The sequence below is a fragment of the Guillardia theta genome, assembly GCF_000315625.1.
Source record: "Guillardia theta CCMP2712 unplaced genomic scaffold GUITHscaffold_114, whole genome shotgun sequence".
In the NCBI taxonomy this organism is placed as follows: domain Eukaryota; class Cryptophyceae; order Pyrenomonadales; family Geminigeraceae; genus Guillardia; species Guillardia theta.
This window is the reverse complement of record NW_005434560.1, coordinates 115,573-141,597: the sequence shown is the minus strand read 5'-3', so window position 1 is coordinate 141,597 and position 26,025 is coordinate 115,573. Positions and strand designations below refer to the sequence as shown.

Genomic DNA, 26,025 nt, shown 5'->3' with positions numbered 1-26,025 from the left:
ATGGATCGAACTGAGAAGATGACAACTGAGCGCTTGCAGGCATGGGTGCGTCACCAACAGATGTTTGGTGATTCTTCAGCCTCGGGAAGCGTAGACGAACCTCAGGAGTCGTGCCTCTCTGAGGTGAAAGAGTGCCTGCAGATCCTCTCTCTTCTCGATGCGCAGGTGAACCTCAAGGAGGATATCAGGAAGAACCTCCGCAACATCATGGAGGTCAAGCTCTCGGATATCTGTTCCAGGGAGCTGAAGAAACCCTACATGCCCAAGCAGGTCGTTATCACAGAGGTCAAGTTTATCACGCGTTCCAAAGATACGAAAAACCTGGGTAAGCCAAAGTTTGATGGCGAAGAAGATGAACCCACCACCCCTCCAGTCATCCTACCAACTGACCAGTGTGAATCACATCAGTGTGAATCATCAGTCGGCGTAGCTCCTGTAAAGCATTATTTTTAATATGACATATATTGATCTACGTACAACGAGAGAATATCAACTTTGTCACACCAACTTCTTCGCATCCTCCATGTCCTGTATGACGGGGTAGACGAGCCTGGGGTGGGAGGCGGAGTAGTGCTCCATCCCGTAGGGTGCGTTGTAGAGGGCCATGACTCTGCGGTCGGCCATACGGTTGAGGTACGAGGAGTAGACGGGGTAGAGCACCGTGGGGAAGAGGAGTAGGCATACGGAGATGAGGAGTACGGCGGGGAGGCCGAAGCCCATCACCCAGAGGACGGCGTCGGTGAGGTAGTCGGCGCAGCTCCTGTAGCCGCAGAGGTAGGTGGTGGAGGCGACGGTGTTGAGGGCGACGAGGAGGCAGGACTTCCTGGCGTTCTGCTCTACCTTGAGGCAGAGGTCGGTGTGCTGCTTGATGTTGTGGAAGAACTCCGGGTCCTTGCACTTGACCCGGAGCCATGCGTCGTCGTTGAGCCTGGCGATCTCTGCCTGGTACTCCGAGTAGAGCATGAAGGCCCTGGAGAAGGCAAACATGAAGATCCAGAAGAGGACCATGAATGCTGGTATCAGGGCGCAGGTGTGCTTGGCCCAATGCATGCTACTGACAATGCTGTCTTCCTTGTACTTCTACCCTGCAATGGTTCATATATGTTGCTCGTGTTTTGTTTGGTAGATGCATGCCTGTGATGAATCGAGGGTGTGTATAAAAGACGGGTCTTTGCATCCCGGGCGGGACCGTCGTGTGGGGTGAATGGTGTCGATTGCGGGTGATAGGAGGAACACTACAAGAATGGATGCTACAAGGATGGATACTACGAGAAGGGATACGAGGAAGGTGAGGTTCATGCAGGGCCAGCGCAGGGACGATCCAAGAAGGGTGCCTTCGACCGCATCGTCACTGGCTTCGAAGCCAGCCAGGACCGACATGCCACCCAACGCGGAGGTCCGCAAGCACTGGCTTCGCAACGACTACGTCCGCGCACGCCTGCGCGAGATCCTCCGCGCGGACAAGCTGGAGGGGAGAGATGTGCACTTCCTGGGGGGTCTGTGCACGGGGGGTGTGGCGGACCCGAAGAAGCGCGGGATGAAGGCCTCCGTCAAGCCCGACGGGGTGCTGCTGGCGTTCCAGGGTGGGGGTAAGGAGGGTGACAAGTTCGGCATCCAGTCCTGCGTGTACGCCAGCGTGAACAATCCCAACGTGGTGCAGGCCTTCCACTTCGCCTCCCCCGCCGGCGCCTCCGCGCTGCGCTGCCCGTCGGTGCGGGACTTTTTGGAGCGCAACGTGCCTCGCTGGTCCTCCATGCGCTGCTCCTCGGATGCGGAGGTGCAGGACTTCCTGACCAAGCGGACGCACGGCTCCGAGAGCTTCCTGCGCGTGGAGGGCGCGGCCACCTCGAGGTCGGCGGGTGATACGGTGGAGGTGCGGTACCGGAAGGGGGACGCCGTGAGCATCGCCGGGAGCCTGCAGGAGCACGGCGCTTCGACGCTGCACGCTGCGGGGGGTGAGACGGTGCTCTTCCGTTCCTGCAGCGTCAACAGGGCCCCGGGCTTCATCGCGGAGCTGGGGAGAGGAGAGATGAAGCGGTCGCTGCTGGTGTCTCACGGGCTCTTCTCTGTCATCCTGGAGCCCGTGGTGAAGCGGGACCCTTATGTCACCGGCTTCAGGTCGCTGGCCAAGGCGGTGTCGCACTCCATGTTCGAGCTTCAAGGGAGTTTCACGGACATCCCCTGCACTTTCACGGACCGGAAGGAGGCGCGGAGGCGCATCTCGGACATGGGGCTGATCACCACGCAGCCCATCCGTAAGGGCTCGCCCTTCGAGGCGGTCGCGGCGGCGTGCGGCGTGCGGTATTGGGACGGGACCGAGAGCAAGCGCTACCTCTTCTCCGCGCACGGCTCGAGCAACTCCCCCGCGGTGTTCCGCGAGCTCGGCATCAAGGAGGAGGACACGCGCGGCCTGATGCGGCTGGGTATGACCGACGAGGAGATCCAGGACTGCCTGCTCGCGGCGAACGCGGCGGCGGGAGCGCCTGCCGGCATCCGCCTGCTCAACGCCCCTGGGTACACCGCGGCGGCGACGGAGGGCGGTTACGGGAGGGCGGACGGCATCGACATAGAGTTCCAATTTGATTATGGGAGTGACGGGAATCCCATCCAGGCGCAGATCCTCCCTGCCGCCAAGGCGATGGGGATGCTGGGAGGCGTGGCGGAGGCCTGCAAGGGTGACTCCGCCCAGTTCATCTCCTTCCTCCGGAACGGGGCGGTCTACGCGCTCTACGCGGTGGGCGGGATGCGCCTGCTCCCCGCGGCGAGGGTGGCGGCGGATATGGGCGTGTCAGGGATGGAAAGGGGTGGCACTGCCAGTAACCTCCGCGAGGCTGTGGCGCGGCTCTGCTACATCGTGGCGGCGTGCCGGGCGGACCCCGAGCTCGCGCCCTTCGAGCACACCCTGCGCGCCGTGTGGCTCTGCACCGAGCGCAACCGCCCGGAGGTACGCGGGAACGTCCATGACATCTGTATCCTGTCCATGGTGGGGCGCAGCGGCTCGGACTGCATGCACTTCTCGGTCCTTCCCTATATTTCTTAACTGATACTACTCTTTATTCTTGCCTGAATGAATCGAGTGCAACCATCTCCCCGTTGATCCGTATGTACTTGCGGGGGTTCGAGCCCCCGGTGGTGGGGACGCGCTGGGGTGGGTCGTCCTGTGCGCCATCGAGGTTGGATGTCAGTGGCATAGAACTAGCCTCTGCCTCTCTTCTTCCCACAACTCGAGCTGCGTCTGCAGCATCTCGTCGTCCTCCTCCTCCTCCTCCGCCTCCTCCGCCTCCTCCTCCTCCCCCACCACCTCCTCCTCCCCCACCACCTCCTCCTCCCCCACCACCTCCTCCTCCCCCGCCCCCTCCTCCTCCTCGTCTTCCTGCGACAGGCCTATCTGCTTCTCTTCTACGGGTCGCCGCCCTGCTGTCCGATACGAGGAACTCGTCGAACGCGTCCGCCCTCACGGCATCGGTGACATCGAGGAAATACTCGACGTACTTGTGCGGGTTCAGGAGTGCATCGGTCAGTACGTTCTTGATCTCGTCTGCAAGCTTCCGGACCTCGCTCTTGAGGTAGAGGATGTAGCCGATCATCCTAGCGTCGTTGGCGTTGAGCTTGCGAATGCCGGAGTAGGCCCCGTCACGGAGGTTGAGGGTGGACTGGAGGATGGAGCCCGCGGCCTTGGAGAGGCTCTCGCGGAGGATTGGGTGGCGGGAGAGGAAGGTGAGCAGCTCTCTCTCGGTGAATTTCGGGGTTGCCGTCGATTGGTCCTCGTTGCGCGTGATGAAATCGTTAAGGTCCACCCCGCGCTCGACGAACACCTGCCGGGTGATCTGCAGGGCGTCGGAGAGCGAGTTCCACGCCACGGGGGTGAGGGTGTGGATGTTCTGCTCGAGGATGTTGATAAGCCGCTTGAAGCTCCGGAGGTTGTTCATTGCATTTTCCTCCATGGTGTTTGCATTTCGAAAGAAGTTTTCCGGGATCATATTGGCATCCCTCACGGCCGTTTGGATGAACTGCTTCCAGAAGTCGACGCTGAGCGCCTCGTTGCGCCGCGAGAGGGCGTCGAAGTTGGGTTTCATGACGATCGATAAGCTCAAGAGAGTGGAAGCGCCCGCGATGCCTTCCGTGACTTGCAATTCCAGGTTCAGGGCCTTCACCCACTTGTAGATCCAGAAAGCCTCCTGTGGGGTGACCTGCTCGAACCTCACCTTGTATAAGGCCCTATACACCGCCTGGCGGATCGCGTGCTGGCGGAGGTTGCGGTCCATGGCGATGTGGTTTGCATTTTCTATTGCGGTGGTTGCAGCCACGGCACCCGCGGAGTTTCTCCACCCCGCAGTGTCCTGGATGGGGTTGTCTGGGTTGTCGTTGATGTGGTCATGGCTGGAGTTGTAGTTGCCCATATTTCTTCCCTCCCCGTTGTCGAGCTAGAAGGGTTTTATAGAAAACATGGAGGGGGCGCGCAAGATCGACCGCATCTGCACCCACGTCAGGGAGGTGTGCAACACGGAGGCGCACGGGGGGAGATGCATGGTGGTGAGCGGGACGACCTGCATGCTGACGGACTACGAGGAGTGGAACGGGGAGATGCACGACCGGGTGAAGGACCGCTTCCCCGACGTGGACGTGATCTGCACCCACAACCCGCACTCGTCGACGAGCTTCTCGGTGGTGTTCTCCGTGCCGGAGCGGGACAGCCTCCTGCTGGCCTTCTTTGTGGTGCTCTTCATCGTCACCTCGAGCGTGGCGGTGGCGTCCCGTTTGCTGGTGCCGGGCATTTGCACGGGTGGATTCGGGGGGATGGGCGCGGGGCTTCTGGACCTGGACCTCCTGAATGTTGACCTCCTGCGCTGTGCGGGTAAGGCTACGTAGCTAGCACCGTGGAAATTTTTCGGGCGCTCCACCATATAAATGGCGAGGGCAGGGCATGTGTAGGAAAGGGCAGCCGGTGCATCATGGCCCAGACCGAGCGCGGCTTGTTCATGTCTCTATTCTTGCTGGCGTTCTGTTGTTCCATACTGTTCTTCGGTGCTTACATTCGGCACATCCAAGTCTACGGTGAGAATGAGGGCAAGATCAGCTTCCCCATCTTCAAGTCGCTGTACAGCAATGTGTACGGCCGTGCCATCGGCAGCCAGCACGTGACCCTCTTCGGGGAGACTTCGGTGCTGCAGACCACCACCCCGGGCGGGATGTCGTACATGCCGATGGCTCCCCTGCCTCTGAGCTTCGACGAACCCACCTTCGCGGACCGCAGGAACTACACCTACTACCTGTGCCAGGATGCGGGATACGCTGCTGGTCTCTCTATGACTGAACGTGAAAGGCAACACAGGTTGTGCAACATCGAGCGCTCGAAGCAGGTGGCGCTGTACCGCAACAACCCCGTGAGCATCACCTTCTCCGCGGCCTGGAATCCCTTCTTCATGGTCATGGTGGTGCTCTTCATGTACGCGAGCTGGCTGTTGCTCCTCTGGGACTGTTCGGGTTACACTGAGGCAAACAAGATTTTCTGGTTGTTGCAATACTTTGGAATGTTCAAGATCTGGATCTATTCCTTCTGGCACATTTTAATCCTCATTGTGGTGCTCTTCTCCGCGATCTTCCAGGTCGACAACGCGGTCATCCCCCGCAACAACGTCATCTTTGCGCTGGTGCTCATCGCTGCCACGATTGTGCAGCAGATTATTACTATGAGGAGATGCAGCAAGGACCAAGTGAAGGGGGACGTTGCCATGTTCGAAGGTATCAATCTTATTGCATGCATCCGGATGACAAATAGTTTTCTTCCACCTGGGAAGAATATGCAAAGCAATGAATCATACGAGAACTACAGAGTGATCAACGTGATCCTGAGCTCGCAAATCTTCCTCTTTCCCACCTTGATCCTGAGTCTCTACGCCATCGCAGTGAACAACGCCGTGGAGTGGTCGTTCCAGGCGGCCTTTGTGCGATCGGTGCTGCTCATCATGGGGCTGATGCTCCTGAACTACCGCAGGATTAATCCCATCCGTACGCACAACAAGGTGCAGAAGGAGATGGACATGGCCGCAAAACAGAACGCGAGGTTTGGATTCATGCGGACACAGTTTGGTTTGACTGCACCGGATGCCTATCAGGATGGCAATCCCAGGGCGATCCTGGTGGATGATGGAAAGGAATCAGATGAAAATCCTGGTTTAATGCAGGAAGATCCAGACCTACCTAATCTCACCATCAATTACAGCATGGATACGATCTTGGTGTTTGCCGTGTTTCTGTTGCTGTGGATCAACCAGATTGTCTACGACATCATTCTGCTCAACCCCGCGGAGTCCACGAAGTTTTTGACATGGTTCGCTTATTTGTTGAACTTTCCATTCGTGGCATCCATCCTTCTCTGTAATTACTTCACGACCACCAATTACAGGTGGGTCGTGTACTTCAACGCCATAATCTTCGCCTTCGCGATCATCGCAGGCTCCCTCGTCGTGTTCATCGACGTGTTGCTGGGCCTGAACAAGACGCACTGCACCTTTAACCAGCCGCAGAAATTCTTCTGTGGAAACGCAGCGAATCACAACCTGAATTTCCCTGCTTATCTCAACCCTGTTCCTATCCACGCGACGACGTTCGCGGACGTGTACAGCGGGATGTCGAGCTCGCTGACCTTTGCTATCTAATTATCTTTTGTTTCCAATGAAGGGTTTATGAACTTGCACCCGGTGACGTAGAGGGAGAGGACGAAGAGGCCCGCGGTGGAGATGTAGACGTTGCGGTAGAGGCCGGACTGGGAGGCGTCGAGACCCACCTGGTTGCGCAGGGCCCCGGCGATGGCGGGGGCGATCCCCAGCGGGGTGTAGAGCGGGAGCACGACGAAGAGGCCGAAGGAGGCCAGGAGGGTGGCTGCGCGGAGGGTGTCCGGGAGGGTGGGCATTATTTTTTTTTCTGTTGGTTTTTTTCTGTTTTTTTTTTAAATAGACAGAGAGTGTATTTAAAGCCTGGTATAGCGGTCGGGTCACGCATCGAAATGTTTATCAATATCTTGCTAGACCTTTCGTTGTACGATTACAAGATCGAGCTTCAGAGATTTGATCCTAGGGATTACGTCGATAAGATACCCTATGAAATGAAGAAGCAGTGCTACATCATACCACCGACCCCGACTCCAAGTCCTTCTCCCGTCAGTGAGAAGATGGAGGATTTGGATAACGAGACGCAGATTCTGGAGGAGGAAGACGATAAGGAGACGCAAGTGTTGGAAGAAGATGAAGAGACACCAACTCCAGAGGACGGTTACTCCGCAGAGGGTCAGCAGGGTCAGTCGCCGATATTCCAGCAATGGCAGGACGTGGAATATGAACCAGAGTATGACATCGACTTTGACAAGCTTGGGAAGATGTGCTGGGAAAAGTTTGAGCAGATCAAGACGGATTGCAAGCTTTCATACCGCAAGTACATGATCTCAATCCGTGACAATACGAATGTTGATCCTACCGACGATGACGCTGTGAACAAAGTGACCGTGGCCAAGTATAAGAATCTGAATGAGATGACCGAGATAGCCTGGATATATGTCTCCAAGGTCAACGATGCCCCGCCGGATGAGCAGGTCGCGAAGTGCAAGGAGCTGCGCAATAAGCTTGCCAGGGATGTTATCCTGGGTATGTTGGACATCCTTCGATCGAACGAGGAGAAGCCAGATGTTCCCTGCTACGAGAATTGCTACGTCAAGGTTGGTGTTTCCATGTTCCTGGCATCTGTCGTCAGGATGAAGAACAAAGAGCTGACCCATGAGGACAAAGGGCTGAAAGCTCTCTACAAGAGCACGAACGAGGCAAAGACGTGGTGCCATTTCTTCCGTATCCTGTGCAATGTGTCGCTCGATGACAAGTTTGTACACAAGACCTTCAAGATGCTTTGGAGAGATATGCTGAAGCCTATGAAGTTTCATGGTCTTGTTATGCAAAATTTCCTCGACATCATTCGTGCTCCTACCCCAACTCCCGATGATTCGAAGTTGCAGGATAAGAGGATCAAGAAGCTAGAGTCGCTTGTCCTGCTCAGCGAGAAGGACCAACATTTTGTGGACTTCAGGGCTCTTGGCTGGCAACCGTCCAATCCGGGGATCAAGCGCAGGGCCGACGGGTCGGAGGTGTACACAGAGGAGTTCAAGAAGAACAACACCGGAGAGGCAATTGAGCGGGTGATGTTCAATTACTGGATCTCTGAGTTCGACTATCAGCACAAGGTTATGCTTTCCAAGAAGTACTCCAAGTAGAGCTTGTACGTACACGAGAATAAAGTTCGAATTTTAATAACTTCAGGGTATGACGAGCCTCTCCTTGGACGAGACGAGGTGGGTGAGGACGGTGTCGTTCATGCAGTAGTCCTCGAGCTCGTCCCAGCGCTGCTGCCTGGCCATATCGATGGCGAAGCAGCCCTTGGACGTCTTGACGGGGAGGCCGTTGGCGATGAGGAGCTTGTCGAGGGAGAAGGTGTGGTCGCGGAGGAGCTTCCAGCGGTGGAAGAGGTCGACGGTCTTGAGCACCCAGCGGCCCACCCTCTCCGGGTCGACCTTGAACTGTGTCTGGATGAAGGGGATGTCGAAACGGATGCCGTTGAAGGTGCAGAGGGTGCGGGCCTCGTCGAGGGTGCGTAGGAAATCGTCCACCTCGCGCTGCCACCTGGTGCGGTCGTGGCGGTGCCTGTAGAAGTTGTAGCAGTGGCGGATGCCCTTGGTTGGGTCGTAGACGGCGGCGACAGTGATTTCGTGGTGGTGCATGCTGAGGCCCATGGTCTCGATGTCGAAGGCGAGCATTTCCTGTGGTGTCTTCTTGTCTTATTCTCTATTAATCCTTCCACCTCCGGAGCGTCTCCTCCATGATGGCGTGCACGTTGGAGTGGTGGTCGGGAGGCGGGAGGAGGGAGGGCCTCTGGGGGTCGAGCCTCTGGATGCAGACGATGACGTAGTCGCGGAGTTCCTGTCGCTTGCGCTCCTGGACGAGCCTGACGTGCTCCTCGACCCTGGCGCTCTTGATCCCGGAGGCTTCGGTGAGCAGGTGGCGCAGGATGGGGTTCACTGGGCCCCGCCTCTCTGGCCTAGGCTGCGAAGACGTGTTGGAGGGAGGGTGAGGGATGGGGTGGGCAAGGAATGGGACAACGATGTAGGTGGATATACTCTTTTTTTATTGATTGTGCGGGTATTGATTATAGTGAGTTTGATGCACCGAGATTGTACGTCTCCTGGTGGGTTCCGCTTGGCAAAGGAGCAAATTCCATGGACAGCCAAAGAAGAGACAACATAAGATGGATTGAAGGAGAACATTGCTGTTTTCATGAGACTGGTCAACCGTGTGATGGTAAATGTGATGGTTGTGAATCATTAGTTGTTGGGGTGGATAGACTGGTTCTGCAGTAGGTGGGTCCATCTTCCTTTACCTCACGCCCATAATAACATCTTATATGGCAGCCCGCATTTAAGCCAAATAGGATGCAACTTGATGTATTTTGTTTGGTGTGGATGCAAGGTTTCTTTATTCTGCTTTTGCTCTGCCTCTCTGTCGACTCCGGTGCTGCATCGCAGGCAACCCCGTCGTTCTTCTTCGGCACTCTGTCCCCCGTGGTGGTGTCGGAGGTGCAGAGGATCTTCGTGGTGCGGGACGGGAGCACGGTGCAGAGCTCCGTCGACCCGGTGGTGCTCTCCGCGGTGTACGGGGAGCTGCTGTCGATTTCCGGGAACTTCTCCTCGTTGGGCAGTTTGGAGGACATCCGCAACGCGAGTCTCTTCCATGACGGGGAGTTGGTGAGGCTGGTACTCCTGGCAGTCATGGGGAACTTCCACTCGCAGACGCTGCACGACGCCGACTTCTACAACGACGTGCAGGTGGTGTACGACCCGGTGAGCAGGAGGTTCGTGACGCGGCAGAACATGCGGGAGGTGGAGCTCGTCGTGTTCCAGGTCCTGCTGGTGATATCGGTGTCTGGGGTGCTGATGGTATTCCTTCTGGGCAATCATTCTCCCAGCCATTCTCCCAAGACCGACGTGAAGGCGGAAGACAAGAAGACCACGAACGCGTCGTTACACATAGGTCAGAACCTCCACGCCAACCGCCTGGCGATGCCCGCCTGGACCCTAGGCGGGGGACGGGCCCTGGGGAGGCCTGCAGTGTGAAAGGGGCTTGTCACAATTCGGGGAAGGATGCCCTCCCCGGATACCCAGCTCCATGAGCTCTGCATACAATCCCGATTTCACGAGGAAGTCGATGCTCTCTGGCTGCAGCAGCACCCTCTGGTGGTGTGCGTTCTCCTTGCAGTTGCGGTGCCAGTGCGGGCAGTGGATGATATGGTTCAGACACTGGCGCATTTCACGCTTGCTGTAGACGATGTTCTCGCGCAGGACCGTCGATATGCCCTTGACCAGGACGTGGCAGCTTCTGGATGGAGCACACAGAAGGCACATGCAAAGGAAGATCACAAAAGACCGCATCCCCCCATGGGTTGGGCGCCAAGGAACCCTTCACGGGCCCGCTTTCCCGCGCTTTTTTTTTTGGTCGGGTTTGGTTTGGTAAAAAAAAAGTAGGGGAGGGGTGCTGGGAGGGGCGGCGTGCAGGGAGGGGTAACGCGCGTTGCGCCCCTATGGAATTGCAGGGGCAGATCCTCCGCTGGGTGGGGCTGCATCGCATCGTCCTGGCGCCACGCGGTGAGCTGAGCGTGGTGGAGGTGCTGGTTTCCGAGCCGGTCCACTTCTCCCTCTTCAACCCGACCGGTGCCCTTGTGACGGTGGAGGATGCGAGGTGGAACTGTGCGTCTCGGTGCTTCCTTGGATCTTGCCTCCGATATGACAAGGTTGTCCGCGAGGTCATGTTTTCGGAAGCGCCTGAAGACCAGCCACAGTGAGCGGAAGGTGGATGCGCAGGGCAAGAACGCGCAATACGTCCTCGTCTTCAACATGGGGGGGACGATGAGGATCTACAGGAGGGTGTGGGCCAGGGGTGACGCGACGGCCTTCCGCGTGGAGGTGGGCGGCCTGCAGTTGCAGGCGACGGTGCAGGGCTCCGAGGGTAAGGATGGCTACACGGTGGGCCTGGACATCGATATGACCGGTGGGTTCAGCAACGGGGATGTTCCGCAGGCCCTGGTCGCCTGGGGCCCTTTCTACGATCTCATGACGAGCCAGTACTTCCACCAGGAGGAGTCATCCTTCCGCGTCCACAACATGAGTGGGAAGATGGACCTTCGGGGTGTTTCCTGCAGCACGAACATCAAGACGAAGGACGTCTTCAAGCCGGAGTACAGGGCGTGCCTGGATGTGTACGTCAACTGCTTCGGGCGCATGTCCAACCTCTACCACCTGAGCGGCAACCTGCAGCATCAGGATGGGATGCCCAGCGTGCTCTTCAGGGGGTTCAGGAGCACCCGGGATGTCGTTGCGACGCTGCAGTCTTCGCTGGTGGAGGAGCTGTGCTCGGAGCCCGTCATCACCGTCAACATGATCGGGGCCAACTGCCACGTCGGCCGGTATGTGGACACTTCGGAGATGGGCATGCTGCAGCGCCTGTTCAACATGCGATGGCCCGACTGCGTCCGGTTCATGTGCCGCACCGAGCAGCACTACAACGTCATCATCTTCAGCGTGCAGGACATGCCCGGCATGTTCCCCGACCTCCCGCGCAAGTGGGTCGACAACTGCAGTACATTCAACTGCACCCTGACGCGGAGGGGCATCCTGTGCGTCCGTGTGTCCTTCAAGAGCCGCCTGCATTGGACGCTCGAGTGCGAACAGTATGCGTTCCGGGCGATGGAGACAGTCAAGGAGTGTGTCAAGTCCTGTGTATAATTTGATTTGTGTAACTTGTGTGTTGCTAACGTGGGTGTGTGCCTATTAAAATTAGTAAAGTAAGTGTAGACATGAAATGCAGGGTGGTGGGCTCCCGCGCGAGGAGGTGGTGCCCGGGAAACTGGTCCTCCGCCGAAGGTCGCACCCGACGTCACCTGGCGTGCTACGCATTCCCTTACAGTACACCCGAAAACGGAACACCCCGCCCCAGCCGGAAACGACCCTGTCCGAAGATCCCATGAAGTCCAACCTCGGTGCGCTGTTTCCAAGGATCCGGCGCCCTCGGGACAGGGTTCTTATGACCTCCATGAATACTCCTTTGAACACTCCTTTGAATGCTCCCATGAATGCCCCCATCAATGATCCTTCCATGGATGACGAGCTGGGTATGGAGAAAGAGGAGATGAAACTAGATGAGGCGCTGGACAAGGTCAACCGCACCTTCGCCCCCTCTCGGATCTTTGTATGGGTGGTGGAGATCTCTGTCTTGGTGCTCTTCACATATGCCACCTTTACTGCCCTGGGTGGCTTCACCAGCAACCCCACGGGCTCGGTGCCCACGCTGACGTTCTGGGCGCTGGGCTCGGTCGCGTTGGCCACGGCGCTGATGGTGGTAGGCATGGTGCTGGCCACATTCGTCGAAAACAAGATGAAGATCACAGACCACCGCTTCCAGTCCGTCGTCAACGGGGCGCTGACGGCGGTGTTGGCGGTGACCGTCATATGGATCTTCTACGGCTCTCTGGTCATAGGGGCGAGAGATACGCTCTCGGTGAACGAGCAGCTGGCCAAGCTGCTGTTCCCGGTCATGTTTCCGTGGCAGGACCTTTATTTTGTACTCTGGACGGTGCTGCTGACCATCATCGTGCTGCTCTACTTTTTCCTCTCCGCCGCGACGACCATGAGGGCGAGGGGCAACCGCGTCTTCGTCCACACGAGCTTCACTTTCCACCTCACGGCGATGACACTGCTGCTGCAGATGGCGGCCAATCACGGCACGGTGGTGTGTGACGTGAGGTCAACGCCCTGGATGGCCGAAACGGGTGACCGCTATGGGATCTGGAACCAATTCTATCTCGTGTTCGGGATCATGAACGGGTCCCTGGTGGTCTGCTTCTTGCTTCAGGCCCTGGGTGACTATGGGTACCAGCACTTCCCGCTGACGAAATACCCGATGACAGTGCCGATTTACATCCTAATGAACCTCGCCCTCCAGATGACCGCGCTGCTGCTCTTCTTGTTCAGGGACCAGGACGCGGCGCTCGGCCACAGGGAGAGGCTCTTCGCTCCGGGGGTTTCCGGCCACGTCAACACGTACCCTCACCTCTACTTCCTCAGCAGTGTGCTTACCCTCCAGTTCATCATGATGGTGGGCTCGGTCTTCAACTACGACCCTACTGGGTCGGAGTTCGACGACTTCCGGAGGAGACGACTGGAGCAGCAGGGGCACCAGAGCGGCAACCAGCATTTCGCCTTCTCCCAGCCGATTAACGCGGTGCTCCCAACGGTGGACTTCAGCGCGGGGCTCAAGATTGACTGAGGAGGGTATTGTGAGTTACTCACTTCATATAAAACGCGGGCTTGGGTAAGTGTGGGGAAGGAAGGGATCGCAGGTGACCACATGGGGTTGGGGAATGATTTGAAGATGATCTTTGCTTTCGAGGGCGCAGGGGTAAAAGAAGAGGATAGGTTGCGGTACTCCAGAAACCGCAATCTGTTCAATGCGTTCATTCATGGACTCCTTCTAATCGCTTTCATCGTCCTTCTGGCGATGAATCGAATCCGCACACCCCCGACGACGCGCACGGTGCCGCTCCTGTGGAATGCCAGCCTGATCACGGTGCCGCAGGCGGGGAGCCATCCTGATTTAGACCGCTGTGGTGTCAATACTCCGCCTCCTTACGAGGTGCGGTGGGGCTCTTCCAACCCCTGGATGTACCAACCCAGGGTGGTGGAGACATCCTTCTTCCCCGTCAGCTTCTTTATCCTCTTCTTCGTCGTCGTCACAATCTTGGCACACCTCGACAGGGCGATAATGATGGGTGCATTCATTGACCCGCTTCGGAAGGGCCTGCCCCGCTACGACCGCTGGATCGAGTACGCGCTCTCGTCCTCCTCGATGATCGTCGTGATCTGCCTCTACACGGGGACGACGGACGTGTGGGTGCTGATCTTTGTGTCCCTGGCGCAGTCGGTGATGTGCTTCCTGGGGTACGTCGTCGAGGCGGCGGACTACGTGGCATCGAAGGAGTGTCTCTTCAGGGAGGCACAAAGCGTTCCGGATGAGAAGGTCGATACTGGAGAATATAGTAACATGGAGAGGAGTGAGATGGCTTTCAGGGGAGCGTGGGGCTCCGACCGCACGAGCGCGGTCATCGTCCCCGTGCGTTTCAACATGCCGTGGCAGAAGGGGTCGGTGGTCAGTCCGGCTTACAGGACGATCGGGGTCGAGATGAATGCTGCATGGGGCATGCCGGGTGTGGAGCCAAAGGACCTCAAGAAGATAACGAACTACATGAAAGGATTGGCTTTCTTATTTGGGATGTACTTATTTGTGATGATATGGTTCTACATCGGGAACAACCTCTTTGGAGACTACATGAGGATCTTCGACTGTCTCAATGACAAAAACCTCAGCAGCTACACAGTCTATCCAATTCTTATCTATATTATCGAGTTGGTTCTTTTCTTCACCTTCGCCGCGGCGCAGATCTACTTCCACTTCATCCAGAAGGAGGAGACAAAGATCGACGGTTACCTGCGGGAGTACGTCTACAACCTCCTGAGTACGACTTCCAAGGCAGCACTGGCCATCATCCTGATCGCCCAGTCGGCGGTGTTCAGCGTTTAGGGGCGCTTATCTGGTCAGTCTGCGATGGACACGATGCTCTCCAGCGACCGCAGGAAGTCTTCCTCGACGATGGACTCTTCGTCCTCGAGGATGTAGAGCTGCTCCCTATTCAGGATGTGGCATATGGTCATGAGATCGATCATGCGGACGTTCTGGCAAGAATCGAGGTACTCTAGGCATATCTTGGAGGTGTCTGTGTTGAGGTCCATGAGCTTCTCGCGCTTGGAGGTGTCTGTGTTGAGGTCCATGAGCTTCTCGCGCAGCTGCGTCGTCTTGAGCGGGGCTGCGGGGAGCATGATATCGTGTAATTTTCCCCTCACCAGGTCTGTCGCGCTCTCTCTCTCTGCCTCCATACTCGTCTCCATTATTTCGATGTGTGTTCGTCGCATTCGGAATAAATACACCCCTGTGACTCACCTGGGTCATCCTCCTCTTGTCTGTTCTTCTTCCTAGAGCCATCGACTGGCATGATAGAGCCATCAGGCTCCTGAGCAAAGACGCATGTGTTCCACAGGCTCGATTTGTAGAAGGGGTCGGAAAGCGGATCTTCGACCCGGTCGCTCTCGAAGTTGTAGTAGGCCGCGAGCATGCGGCTCACTATGCTCAGCTCGGGCTCGTCGAAAACTCTCACATACTGCCCGTCGCCATAGTGAATCGCGAGCCTCCGGTTCAGGTAGGGCTTGGCTGCGAGGAAGATCTCAATGTCCGTCACCCTCCCGCCCCTCCAAAGGTCCACCCTCTGCTGGTTGTCTGTGTGCGTGAGGTGCATTTCCTCGTGCTCTTTTTTTCCTTTGTATATTGGCGTGGGAGGGTAAATACTCCGGATGCGATCGACCTTCCAATCCGGCTACAAAAAAAATAGTTGCGACCCATAACGTTTTTTTATACTTTTTTTTGGATTTGAGCTTACGGCCCGTCGGTGCCTATTTCCCGCCCGAATCGGTAATCCGGGCATGTTAGCCGTCGCAGCGCCACGCGAGGGCATGGGGGATGCTGCCCTGCTGTCGCAGAGCTCGGTTCCCGAAGACGATGCCGCTTCGAGCACTGGGGTGAGTATAAGCAGCGCGGCACTGAGGTTGGCTTCCATGGCCCCGATCCCAGTGAGACCCAATCACAAAATTTTGAGCAGCAACAGGGGGACGAAGAGAAAGGCAGACCTGGACGACGGGGTGCATTCGACGAAGGTGCCCGAGCTCACGGTTGAAGAGGAGAGGGAAATCCAGGTCAGCAAGCTCAGCGCCCTGCACATCCAGACGAATCAGTTTGTCTGCAACGAAAACCAGCTACCGAAGGGCTTCACTCAAGAGACGGTGGAGGAGTGCTTCTTCGACATCCCACCGTTCCAGTGGGACAGGATCGAGTTCCTGAGCGTGATCGAGGATATATCCCGTCTTCAGAACAACGAGTTTGGGAGCTGCCTGTGGGGGAACAAGTTCACCTCTGATTTCACCATCGGTGGAAGCTGTGCAAAGCCCCTCGCGTGCTACGACAAGCTGAACCGATTTCACCAGCTTCACTTCGAGACGGATGGGCCGAGCATGATGTTCACCGTGATTACGGAGGGGGTGGACCTGCACCCCGGGCTCCTGGACGTGATCCGTGTGGCGCACAACATCAGCGAGGGCGGGAAGAGCCACTGCCTTACCAACTTCACGGTGCAGACCAACACGACGCTTATGAAGTACCGGGGGGACAACGCGAGCAGCAAGGCGGACTCGGTGCGCGTGAAGCTCAACCGCTCGGAGATCGAGGGCCTCCACTACCAGCTCAAGGAGATCATACAGGCGTCGAATGTCGAACGGCTGGCAGAGATGGAGAAGGACGACAACTTCTCCCCCGACGACATGAAGGATATGCTGTCGGCCTCGTACAACACCAGCACGCTGAACTATACGCTGGTGGTGGATAACTTCCTGGAGAACAACCAGAATTTCGTGATCAGCAAGGGGATCCTGGACGCCTCTGTGGAGATGCGGATGGTGAGATGCCGGGACAGTTCCGACGTGGAGAAGATCTTTGTAGCGCAATCGGTGCTGCTCCGGAGCATGAGCGGGGTGGATCCGTACAGTGCCTTCATCGAGTCGATGAACTCTCTGGGGCCGCGGGTGCGCAAGTCGGTGTGGTCGATCCTGGACGGCATGGTCAAGTGCCTGAACAAGGGGAACATGCTCTCGGATAGTGATATCAAGACGATGATGCACTGGATTACGGCTCCTTCCTTCCTTTGCATGATGCTCTACAACTGGTCGGTGGGCCTGGAGCTCGAGATCATCAGCAGTGACGTGCCGGTGGCCACCGATGGCTTCGGCAGGGTCGTCCTCGGCTGCGTCCACAAGGATGTGCAGCGCTACGTCGGGATCATCGAACAGAAGATGAACCAGTGCAAGGCCACCACCAAGATGAAGCAGATCAAGATCGTGGCGGAGGTGGATGGGCTCTTCCGTGGTGTGTACGTCATGCGCAACGAGGATGGGGTGAGGGGGGAGGTGGTGTGCGCCCCGCTCCCCCCTGCGACGTTCTCCTTCTCGCTGAACCTGGGGGAGGACTGGCTAAGGGACGGCCTGTCCCCCAGCGACGTGACGCGCAACTGCATCTTCGCGACGCTCTTCCGTGTGATCTGCGACCCGAGGCTGGCGGCTTCGAACGCCTTCCGGGAGGAGATGCAGAACCTGCGCTGCTCGGCCAATCACCTGGAGAGCCTGCGCTCCCCGGAGGCGAGGTGGGCCTTCTACATGATCTCCAACGTGGAGGAGCAGCGCGATGAGCCCGGGATGGAGGTCAAGGACGCCTACCTGCGGACTATCGGGAAGCACCACAGCACAAATCGCATGTTCTCCGTTATGCTCGACATCGCGCTGAAGAGCAGGGAGTATACCTCGGTGGTCTCGACGGCGAACCTGATAATCCATCGGATCAGCGAGCAGGCGTCGGTCTCCGAGTCCCCCGTGCAGGCCGGACTGGTGCGGGCGCTGAAGGTGCTAGCGGAGGACGCAGGGAAGGACGGCGTGCTAAAGCTGCTCGAGGCGCAGCTGACCGAGATCCTGCAGGCGGGCGCCATCCCCTCCGTCTGTATGTGGGAGACGCCGCTTGTGATCCTCCAGCGCACCATACAGCTGATCAATCGCGTCTTCCGGCTTAAGAACAGCAACCTGAACCTCCTCTACATCCTGCTGACGAACACAATCTCCTACACGCTGCCCAAGGAACCCGCGTGGGCGACGACAATCATGCTGGTCGACGCGGCGTGCCAGAGCGAGCTGGTGATCCAGGACAAGGGCCGGACGCGATTCCTTGGCGTGGCGGGAAGCAAGCGCGACAGCGCGGGTTTCAACTTCACGCAGGTGTGCTTCGAGCAGATGCTATCCTCGCCCTTCCTCCTCGCCAAGACACGGAGCCCAGACATGGTGGTGAGCGGGGCAAACTACACGGACGGGAAGAAGAAGCGCATGGGCCTGACCCTAGCACTGAAGAATGACCAGCGGGTGGACCCCGAGGACACGGTGCCGCTTTGCGAGTATGGGAAGCTGATCTTCGTGAGCGAGGACTGCCACACGCTCATCCAGAACACGGGCCAGGCCAAGACGTTCCTTAGGGAGGCGTGCTCCAAGAAGTCGGACGCGGACGGCGGGGCGAAGACGGGGGAGAACTACAACAAGAAGCTCATGCTCATGGAGGAGCCAAGGATCATGCTCATCGCCACAAACCGCAAGGAGACTGAGATGGGTGACGTCTTCTCGCTCGCGGCGCGTCTTCGATTCTTCGAATCGGCGGCGGAGGACACGTGCGTACCCCTGAGGACGAGCGAGCAGGAGAACCACACGCGGGCCAGGCTTGGCAGCGACGCCGTCACCGCCGTGTCCACCACCTCCGCGCGCTTCTCCCTCGCCCACGACCTTGGGCACCTGCTGGCCCGGGCCGACGGAAGGGGCAAGGAGTCGGTGGACCTGAACCTGACCCGGTCGAGGCAGAACGCCCTGCTCATCGTGGTTCAGCATGCCTGCACCGCCATCGCACAGCTCTTCACGCTGAGCGGGTTCCGTCTTTACTGCAACGAGAACAATTGTGTCTCCCGCATGGTGCAGAAGGAGGTGAATGCCGTCCTTTTTAGAATTTTGGAGCCTCTCTTGAGCTCGGATGTGAACGAGGAGGACCGCTTCGTCAGGAAGCAGGAGGGGCTGATGCTCTCTCTAGCCGTTCCGATGCACATCCAGGCCATCGTGCTGCGGAAGCTGCTGGCGCAGACAATGCGAGGCTCGACGCCTGACATCGACGCCCTGGTGCGAGACAGCATCATGGAGCTGATCTTCTCCGACCTCTCCCTGCACTGCATGGTGTCCGCCTACGTCTCCAACGTGACCTACGACTCGTTCATGTACGTCATGATGCGCTGCTGCATCCGCAAGCTGGAGCTGCCGACGGGCTACACCCTCCCGCTCCTCGTCCGCCTTGTGGAGGCGGGCTCGATTGAGGGGATCGACGGGGCGACGGCGCAGGAGGTTGCCGCGCTCACGGCGCTTAGGGTGTGGGTGCAGCACCGCATGAAGTTTCTGGTGCAGACCAAGGATTTGTACAGTACCAAGCCGAGGGAGGTGGACAGCCTGATGGATAGCTACCTAGGGATAAGGGAGCACTGGACGAGCGCGGAGGGGCGCTCCAACTTCATCGCGGACGCGGGATTCTTCGCCAGTGGCCAGATGGAGGACGCGGAGGGGGAAGAGGCGGGGAAGAACATATGGAAGACGATCCAGGGCCTGCTCTTAGGGCTGCCGGAGGTGCAGAATGCCTTCTCTAGCTTCCGCCTGCGGAGGGAGATGCTGAGTCCCGAGCTGCTGCAGATGCTCTTCGGCGCCAAGCGGCTGAACCGCGCCTGCATGGACACCATCTTCGGGAGAGATGGCTTCAAGTTCGTTGAGCTGCTGCAAGCGCTCGGAGTGCCTGCCGAGCTCGTGCCCGCGGGATGGAAGAAGATGAGCCTGCACTCGGCGCTGAGGGACGAGGGCAACCGCAACTCCAACATCTTCAACCTCGTCTACGTCGGGAGGACCTCCTGCGTGCTGGCGGTCAACCTGATCGCTCTGGTGCTGCTCGCCCCCCTGTTCCAGACGGAGAACCTAAACATCCTCCACCAGCTACAGCAGAAGCACACCACCTGCAAGGCCGTGGAGTTTGCCATCACGCGGAAGGTGCCCAGGGCGTACTGGCCCCGCGGCGCGCTCCCCGTGCTGCAGGTCGACCACCTCGGCAAGTGGATCAGCTTCCGCCTGCCCGACGAGGAGGCGCTGCCGCCGCACCGCTGGCTCTTCCCTCGCATCCACGACATCGAGTGGCATGGCGCGCAGCCAAGGATGAAGGGCAACGCCTCCAGCATCACGCCCTTCTTCGAGGAGGAGACAGCAATATGCGGGAACATGGTCGGCATGGCAAAGCGGATGCGGGAGGGCATGGAGCTCACCGACGACCCCATCCCCTTCTTCGACTACCTGCAGATGATCGACAACTTCCGCACCGAGGGCCCGGAGTTTTTGATGCCGCTGGATTACGACGCCTTCAACCTCTACGTCCTGGTGACCCCCGAAGGGCAGTACGTCCTCTGCAAGATCATAGACGACGGAGCACCGCAGGTCGACATCTACCTCTTCAACGTGAACCAGGACTTCCACATGGAGAGAGAGGATGTCATCCGCATCCCGCTGTCGAACATGCACACCGCGCTCATGCGGCTGCGCGCCTACCCCTACCCCCGAATCTTCTGCCGCCGTCTGGTGTTCGCTGGGAGACAATACCGCGACAAGTACGAGGGCCTGGAGGGCAGGGAGTCCATCGCCTCCTTCGGCGTCGTCCTCGCCCCGCCCGGGGAGATGATGCTGGACTACGACGGAACCTACACCGTGGAACTCTACGATCTCGAGCGCGATGAGCCCTTCACGGCCCGGCTCTACGTCTGCAACCTGCACCACGTGCTCGTCGGGGAGCTGCAAAGGATGATCCTTCCAGCCAGCCTCCTCCCGCGGGACAAGATCTTCCTCCCGACGCACGATGAGGATGGGCTCGTCTACGTGTATCACGTGCCCGCGGAGAGGCCGTCGGTGTGCCTGGGTATGTCTTACTGCAAAGACGGCGAGTTCGAGGACAGCCTGGAGACGATGCTGCTTGAGGTGCACTACCGGCACCTGCTCGAGGAGGGCTACGCCGAGGAGACGGAAGATATGGTCTGTGACAACGTGGGCTTTACTACGGGGTAGTTTATGATATATTTAGTTCGTTTGTAGCACTGTGTTCTATAAAGAAAGAAGGGATGATCGCGCCGCGCAAGGAAGAGCTTCTCCCTTCCGATATGAAGAACCCGCAGGAGGCAGCACCGCTGCGGCTTGATTTTCCGAACGAGATGAGCGAGGTCCAGTTGAGAGAAAGGGATGAGCCCAGGGCAAACTGCCCCCATCCCACCTCGCTCCTCTCCCTCCTCTGGCCCAGCCGCAGTCCCGTGCCCGTCGAGCCCGCATTCCCGGTCCTGGTAAGCGACGCTGCGAAGAAGGATCCCCTCCCCGAGGAGCTCGAGACCGGGGCCACGGGGGGTGCCACCCCCGCCTTCAGCCTCGCCCAGTCCGCCGTGCCGCTCGAGTGCTGCCTGGTCAGCGCCCACATGCGGCCGTGCTAAGTGTTATATAAAGTTCAGGTGTATGGAACGCTTAAAATGCAGAGGCGAGAGAGATTGCAAAAAAGTATTGATAGTTTGTGTGAGAGGATTTGGGATATGGAACGCCAAATGCAGGGTATTAATAGGACAAATATGAACGAGCAGACACTACAACCCATCGCACTACACCTACGGAGATTCATCCATGATGTAATGGGTTTGAATTTAGATGATATACCGGGTCGAATTTGGAATCTTGATTATAATTTGGACTATGATAAGGTGTTGGATTATGTCATGAATCGGCGATCTAACCTCACTCATTTGGAAATATCGGGTTTTTTTATGCTTGAAATTCCACTGGACATTATCGATGTTTGGATCCAATTTGTACGGATCTTATGTGATTTACCTTCGATGGCGACAGCACCAAAAGCACAGATAGTAAACGAGCAAATGAATATCATAGAACGCACGGTGCATATCATGCGAAAGATGGTCCTCACTGCAAAAATAATTTCAAGCTGCTCATCATCCCAGCAGAAAAACATGTTATCAATATACGCAGATGATATCATTCCCGATATCAGAAATATAATTGACCCGTTTTTACGCACACATCGACTTCTATTTGAAGTGTTTTTAACGGAACGTCTTTCCTGGCAAACCATGCATATGTGGGACTCATTCAGTGACATATACTATTACATACGCAACACATTCATTGATGATGCTGTAGAGAGGCTCGGGATCAAAACGGAAAGAGAAGACCGCGCACCCTAGGCACTGTACATGAGCGCCTTGTACACCTCCGTCTCGTTGATGCTGTTCTTGTTCACGAACCCCTCGACCGATTGCACTAGCGGGAAGCTCAGCACCGGGAGGATGAACCTCCAGCAGTCCTTCCAGATGTGCTTACACTGGTAGGCGCATATGTAGAGTTGCATGAGTCTCGATAGTGTCATCTCCTTCATATTCTTCTGTGATAGACCGTTAAGGCACTCGTTTCTGAATTCGGCAAGCTCTCGGAAGGCCTGCGCGCGGTAGTCGATACTTGAAATGATATGGCAGATGGTGTTGAGCTCCGGGTTGGTGACCGGAGTGGCAAGGACAGAGGCGGCGAGCTCCTTGGTGAGGCAGCGATTGATCCAGTCCGAGTGGGTAAGACTCGGAGTGCTCATCAGGAGGTACACCATGTGCCGTGTTTTGCGACTGATAGTATTAGGAAACTTGATGAAGTTCAACCAAATATCAAAGGTATGCATGTTGTGCACGGAGACCATATCGCAGCGGGAAGTACGGTTGTCCTTCAGATAGGCCGACAGCCGTGGTCTTCCCTTGTACATTTCGATCTCCTTCTGCCGCATCTGCATGTCAAGCTCCTTCTTCGTCGCGATGTGGACCTGGATGTCGCCCGTGAAGGTCGGGGAGATGGTGATACAACTCAGCACGCTCACCGCCGCCTCATTGTAGTCCTCCGTCATGTATCTCTGGTCCCCTAGCTTGGCGGCGAACTGCAGGCAGCGCGTGCGAATGTTACCCTCGAGGACATCAGATAGGTATCTTTCCATGGCGTGGTGGCCCGTGAGCCCCACGATGTTGAGCAGGAGGTACACCTTGATCATATCTTTGATCCCAATCTCATCCTTATGCACAAAACCAACGCTCCTCAAGAGGCTCTTGAATGTGTGGAAGCAGAGCAGGCGCTCCGTCTCCGTCTCGATCTCGTCGCTGAAGTGGATGTGACGCATGAACGTCAGCCAGCAGCTCGTGTCTCCCAGGCTGTTGGTGTTGGGCTTGGTGATATTCTCCCTGACCCAGGCCCAGTCGACGAAGGGGGGCTCGTGGTCCATCTCGCGGAAGACGGTCCCCAGCACCTCCTCGTGGCTCACGCTCTTCAGGTTGGCGAGTAGGAAGGGGATCACCGACGTCGTCAGGTTGAAGTCGACGGAGATGTTGCGGCACGTCTGGATGTATTGCCCCGTCACCTTGTTGCCCAGGAAGCGGGTGATGGCCTCGGGCGTGTCGTCCTCGGCCTTCTTCCGTACCAGCCGCGACGACGCCGCCCCGGACATGCGCAGCACGGACGTCTTCTCCCTATGGGAGGAGGGGGAGATGAATTGGATCCCGCCCTGGGATGGCTGCACCACCCGAAGCTTCCGCGGGTCACGCAGTGCTTCTGTGTTGATGCGGTCGAGGGCATGAGACGCCATTCACAAGGTTTTATTCTTCAGCAAATGGCCTACAGTCTGAAATAGCACCCTTCATCGTAGGCTCCCCTTCCCCACGTTCACGTGCATCACACGGCTGAGCAGCCAGGGGTCGCACCCCACGCTCACAACGCACTCGACGTCATGTGGGAGCTTCTTCCTCAGGCCGTCCAGCTGCGCTACCGCGGAAGCCTCCTCCCCGACCCACTGCAGCGTCGTCATGCCGCCCCGGTTGCGGAAGAGGCTGAGGAGGGCGGAGTAGCGCTCTGAGGGTGGTAGACCCTCCATGTCCCTCCCGCCGAGGAGAGAGACGTCGAAGACCAGCACCCGGGGCTCCAGCCTGCCCCCCTCCACGCGGTCGAGCACAAAGTGCGCCAGAACCAGCGTCTCCGCGGGCAGGACGTTCCCCTGCATGACCTGCTCCGTAGCGAGCATGACCCTCCCGCGGATGCCGACAAAGGTCCGCAGGCCGGAGTCTACATACAGGGTGATCCCCACGCGATCCTTCGGAAGCCACGTGGCGAGGGTGCGGCACGGCGTGTCCCCAAGCAGTCTCTTCTTGGCGCAGCGCTCGTTGGTGCAGCCCTCATGCTTGCCGCGGTGGAAGCAGTTGTACTCAACTTCGAAATTTCGCGCCAGCCGCAGCGGCATCCCGTACAACTCGAAGCTCTCACACAAGCAGAGGTGCAGCAGCGCACGGGCACACAGGGGATCATCCCATGGGTCCATGGCGGCGAGCCCCTCGGCCCGTGCCTTCCCGCCTTCCCGCCAGCTTGCCCCTGCGGATTTTTTTTTTCCCCGGGGTCCAGGCTGTCCGGGCTATCCAGAGGGCCCGGGCTGGGGCAGTACGGTGTATTTAAGTGTGGTCTAGAGACAATCTGCAATCATCATGATAAAGACAGCTATCTTTTGGGCCGTTATCGGTATTGCAGCCTACATTTGGATGGTCGATATGGTTGAACGGTTTTCCGAATCCAAGGACAAGAGCATCTTCAACATTGTGGATGTTATCAAGGAGACCAACAAGTTCGTGCAGAATGGCTGGGTCGCAAGGATCATCAAGCGACCGATGCATTACTTGTTCTGCCATGTACAGATCATGGAAACATTGGAACTTTACACCTATACTATCTATTGGTTGGTGCACAAGACCGTCATCACGAGTGTTATGTTTGCAAGAGGATGGTCACACCTTGCGACGGTGCAGACGGGTGTCATCTTCTGCATGATCGTATTCTTCACGGTATGTCTCCCTTTCGATATGGAGTTCGACATAACACACATTGATATCAATCTAAGAATGACAAGGTATATTGCATTCGAGATTATCTTGAACTTTGCGTTGATCTTTGGAACTCAATTCCTTCCAGAGTACGAATGTAATTCGTTTTTGAGTATCAATATCTACAACTACATATTCTTCTCGAATCTGGGCAATACCATGATACTGCTCTGTCTCCACTGTCTCGTAATGATACTATTCGACTTGTATGTCAATGGTTACGGCGTCAAGATTGCAAGCATGAAACAAACGCAAATTCTTTTGGATCAATTGCACGGTAACATCAAAAGAAATAATGCTTCACTCGCTGCTTTTTCTTCATTGGGTGATATACCTGACGATGTTCATGAGTCGATCAAGCATTTGACTGCATACATCCAATCGGAGAAACAAAAATTGGACGTGGTACAGCAATCTCTCGACGAAATTATCATACACGTACAATTCACGCTTGTTATGATTCATCTGGCGACCATGTTCTACCTGTTATCAACCTACTTCACTCAGCCGAATAATCACGTGGCAACGCAAATAGAAGGAAGAGCCGAAAATATCAAATTTGAACCCGATTTCTCAGAACCAGAAGCAGGTGCAGCAGCAGCAGGAGGAGGAGCAGCAGCAGGAGGTGCAGCAGGAGCAGGAGGTGCAGGTGCAGCAGGAGCAGCAGGAGGTGCAGCAGCAGCAGGAGGTGCAGCAGCAGCAGGAGGTGCAGCAGCAGCAGGAGGTGCAGCAGCAGCAGGAGGTGCAGCAGCAGGTGCAGCAGGAGCAGCAGCACAACCACCACCACGTCGCGGAGAAGCAGCCGTCGGGAACAACGGTGTTGACAATGAAGAACAACAAGAAAAAAAGGACGAAGAAGAAATCAAAATCAAGCTATGGGAGGTAGAGCCATATCATTTCTTGACTTGCATCAAGATCACGTTCATTTCCACCCTGGTGCACATGGCATTGTTCGTGGCGACTATTCTGATTTCGCCACGCGCTCAGCGTCCCTATCTTATTCTCATGTCTGTTGTCACCACTGTGATCAAACCTTACCTGCAAGAAACGATTCCTCCGTCACATGGAAAGGTGTGCCACATGAATCCTAAATATATCGATATTTTCAAGACTAAACAAGGCGGATCAGCCGTAAGAATCTTGTATGGCATACAGATCATCGTGGCCGTCTACTTATACTGGATTTTCTGAGTAGACGTAACGTAGGTGTAGCGTACCGATACATTAAAACCC

General features: G+C 57.0%; 8 protein-coding genes across 8 annotated transcripts; 4 read left to right on the top strand and 4 right to left on the bottom strand.

Moving 5' to 3' along the window:
• Positions 1 to 75: 75 nt before the first annotated feature.
• On the bottom strand, positions 76 to 1,050 carry GUITHDRAFT_145974 (hypothetical protein; the record flags this gene model as incomplete). The annotated part of the gene is made up of 3 exons (XM_005823080.1): positions 76 to 254; positions 391 to 433; positions 505 to 1,050. 3 exons carry the CDS (start codon positions 1,048 to 1,050, stop codon positions 76 to 78), a joined length of 768 nt encoding a protein of 255 aa, XP_005823137.1.
• A 328-nt stretch (positions 1,051 to 1,378) lies between these two features.
• GUITHDRAFT_145973 (hypothetical protein) lies at positions 1,379 to 6,659 on the top strand (the record flags this gene model as incomplete). Its single annotated transcript, XM_005823079.1, has 6 exons — positions 1,379 to 2,944; positions 3,507 to 3,920; positions 4,021 to 4,139; positions 4,216 to 4,253; positions 4,442 to 4,865; positions 4,922 to 6,659. The coding sequence occupies 6 exons, from the start codon at positions 1,379 to 1,381 to the stop codon at positions 6,657 to 6,659; spliced, it is 4,299 nt and encodes a 1,432-aa protein (XP_005823136.1).
• Positions 6,660 to 7,006: 347 nt separating this feature from the next.
• On the top strand, positions 7,007 to 8,257 carry GUITHDRAFT_117669 (hypothetical protein; the record flags this gene model as incomplete). Its single annotated transcript, XM_005823078.1, has 1 exon — positions 7,007 to 8,257. One exon carries the CDS (start codon positions 7,007 to 7,009, stop codon positions 8,255 to 8,257), a length of 1,251 nt encoding a protein of 416 aa, XP_005823135.1.
• Positions 8,258 to 8,299: 42 nt separating this feature from the next.
• On the bottom strand, positions 8,300 to 8,797 carry GUITHDRAFT_145971 (hypothetical protein; the record flags this gene model as incomplete). The annotated part of the gene is made up of 1 exon (XM_005823077.1): positions 8,300 to 8,797. One exon carries the CDS (start codon positions 8,795 to 8,797, stop codon positions 8,300 to 8,302), a length of 498 nt encoding a protein of 165 aa, XP_005823134.1.
• A 672-nt stretch (positions 8,798 to 9,469) lies between these two features.
• On the top strand, positions 9,470 to 21,321 carry GUITHDRAFT_145970 (hypothetical protein; the record flags this gene model as incomplete). The annotated part of the gene is made up of 10 exons (XM_005823076.1): positions 9,470 to 10,144; positions 10,262 to 10,543; positions 10,627 to 10,772; positions 10,825 to 11,809; positions 11,898 to 13,322; positions 13,665 to 14,651; positions 14,711 to 14,833; positions 15,181 to 15,339; positions 15,677 to 20,875; positions 20,953 to 21,321. The coding sequence occupies 10 exons, from the start codon at positions 9,470 to 9,472 to the stop codon at positions 21,319 to 21,321; spliced, it is 10,350 nt and encodes a 3,449-aa protein (XP_005823133.1).
• A 758-nt stretch (positions 21,322 to 22,079) lies between these two features.
• GUITHDRAFT_117661 (hypothetical protein) lies at positions 22,080 to 23,513 on the bottom strand (the record flags this gene model as incomplete). The annotated part of the gene is made up of 1 exon (XM_005823075.1): positions 22,080 to 23,513. The coding sequence occupies one exon, from the start codon at positions 23,511 to 23,513 to the stop codon at positions 22,080 to 22,082; it is 1,434 nt and encodes a 477-aa protein (XP_005823132.1).
• A 51-nt stretch (positions 23,514 to 23,564) lies between these two features.
• On the bottom strand, positions 23,565 to 24,239 carry GUITHDRAFT_145968 (hypothetical protein; the record flags this gene model as incomplete). Its single annotated transcript, XM_005823074.1, has 1 exon — positions 23,565 to 24,239. One exon carries the CDS (start codon positions 24,237 to 24,239, stop codon positions 23,565 to 23,567), a length of 675 nt encoding a protein of 224 aa, XP_005823131.1.
• Positions 24,240 to 24,399: 160 nt separating this feature from the next.
• GUITHDRAFT_145967 (hypothetical protein) lies at positions 24,400 to 25,983 on the top strand (the record flags this gene model as incomplete). The annotated part of the gene is made up of 3 exons (XM_005823073.1): positions 24,400 to 25,311; positions 25,370 to 25,441; positions 25,708 to 25,983. The coding sequence occupies 3 exons, from the start codon at positions 24,400 to 24,402 to the stop codon at positions 25,981 to 25,983; spliced, it is 1,260 nt and encodes a 419-aa protein (XP_005823130.1).
• Positions 25,984 to 26,025: the final 42 nt, after the last annotated feature.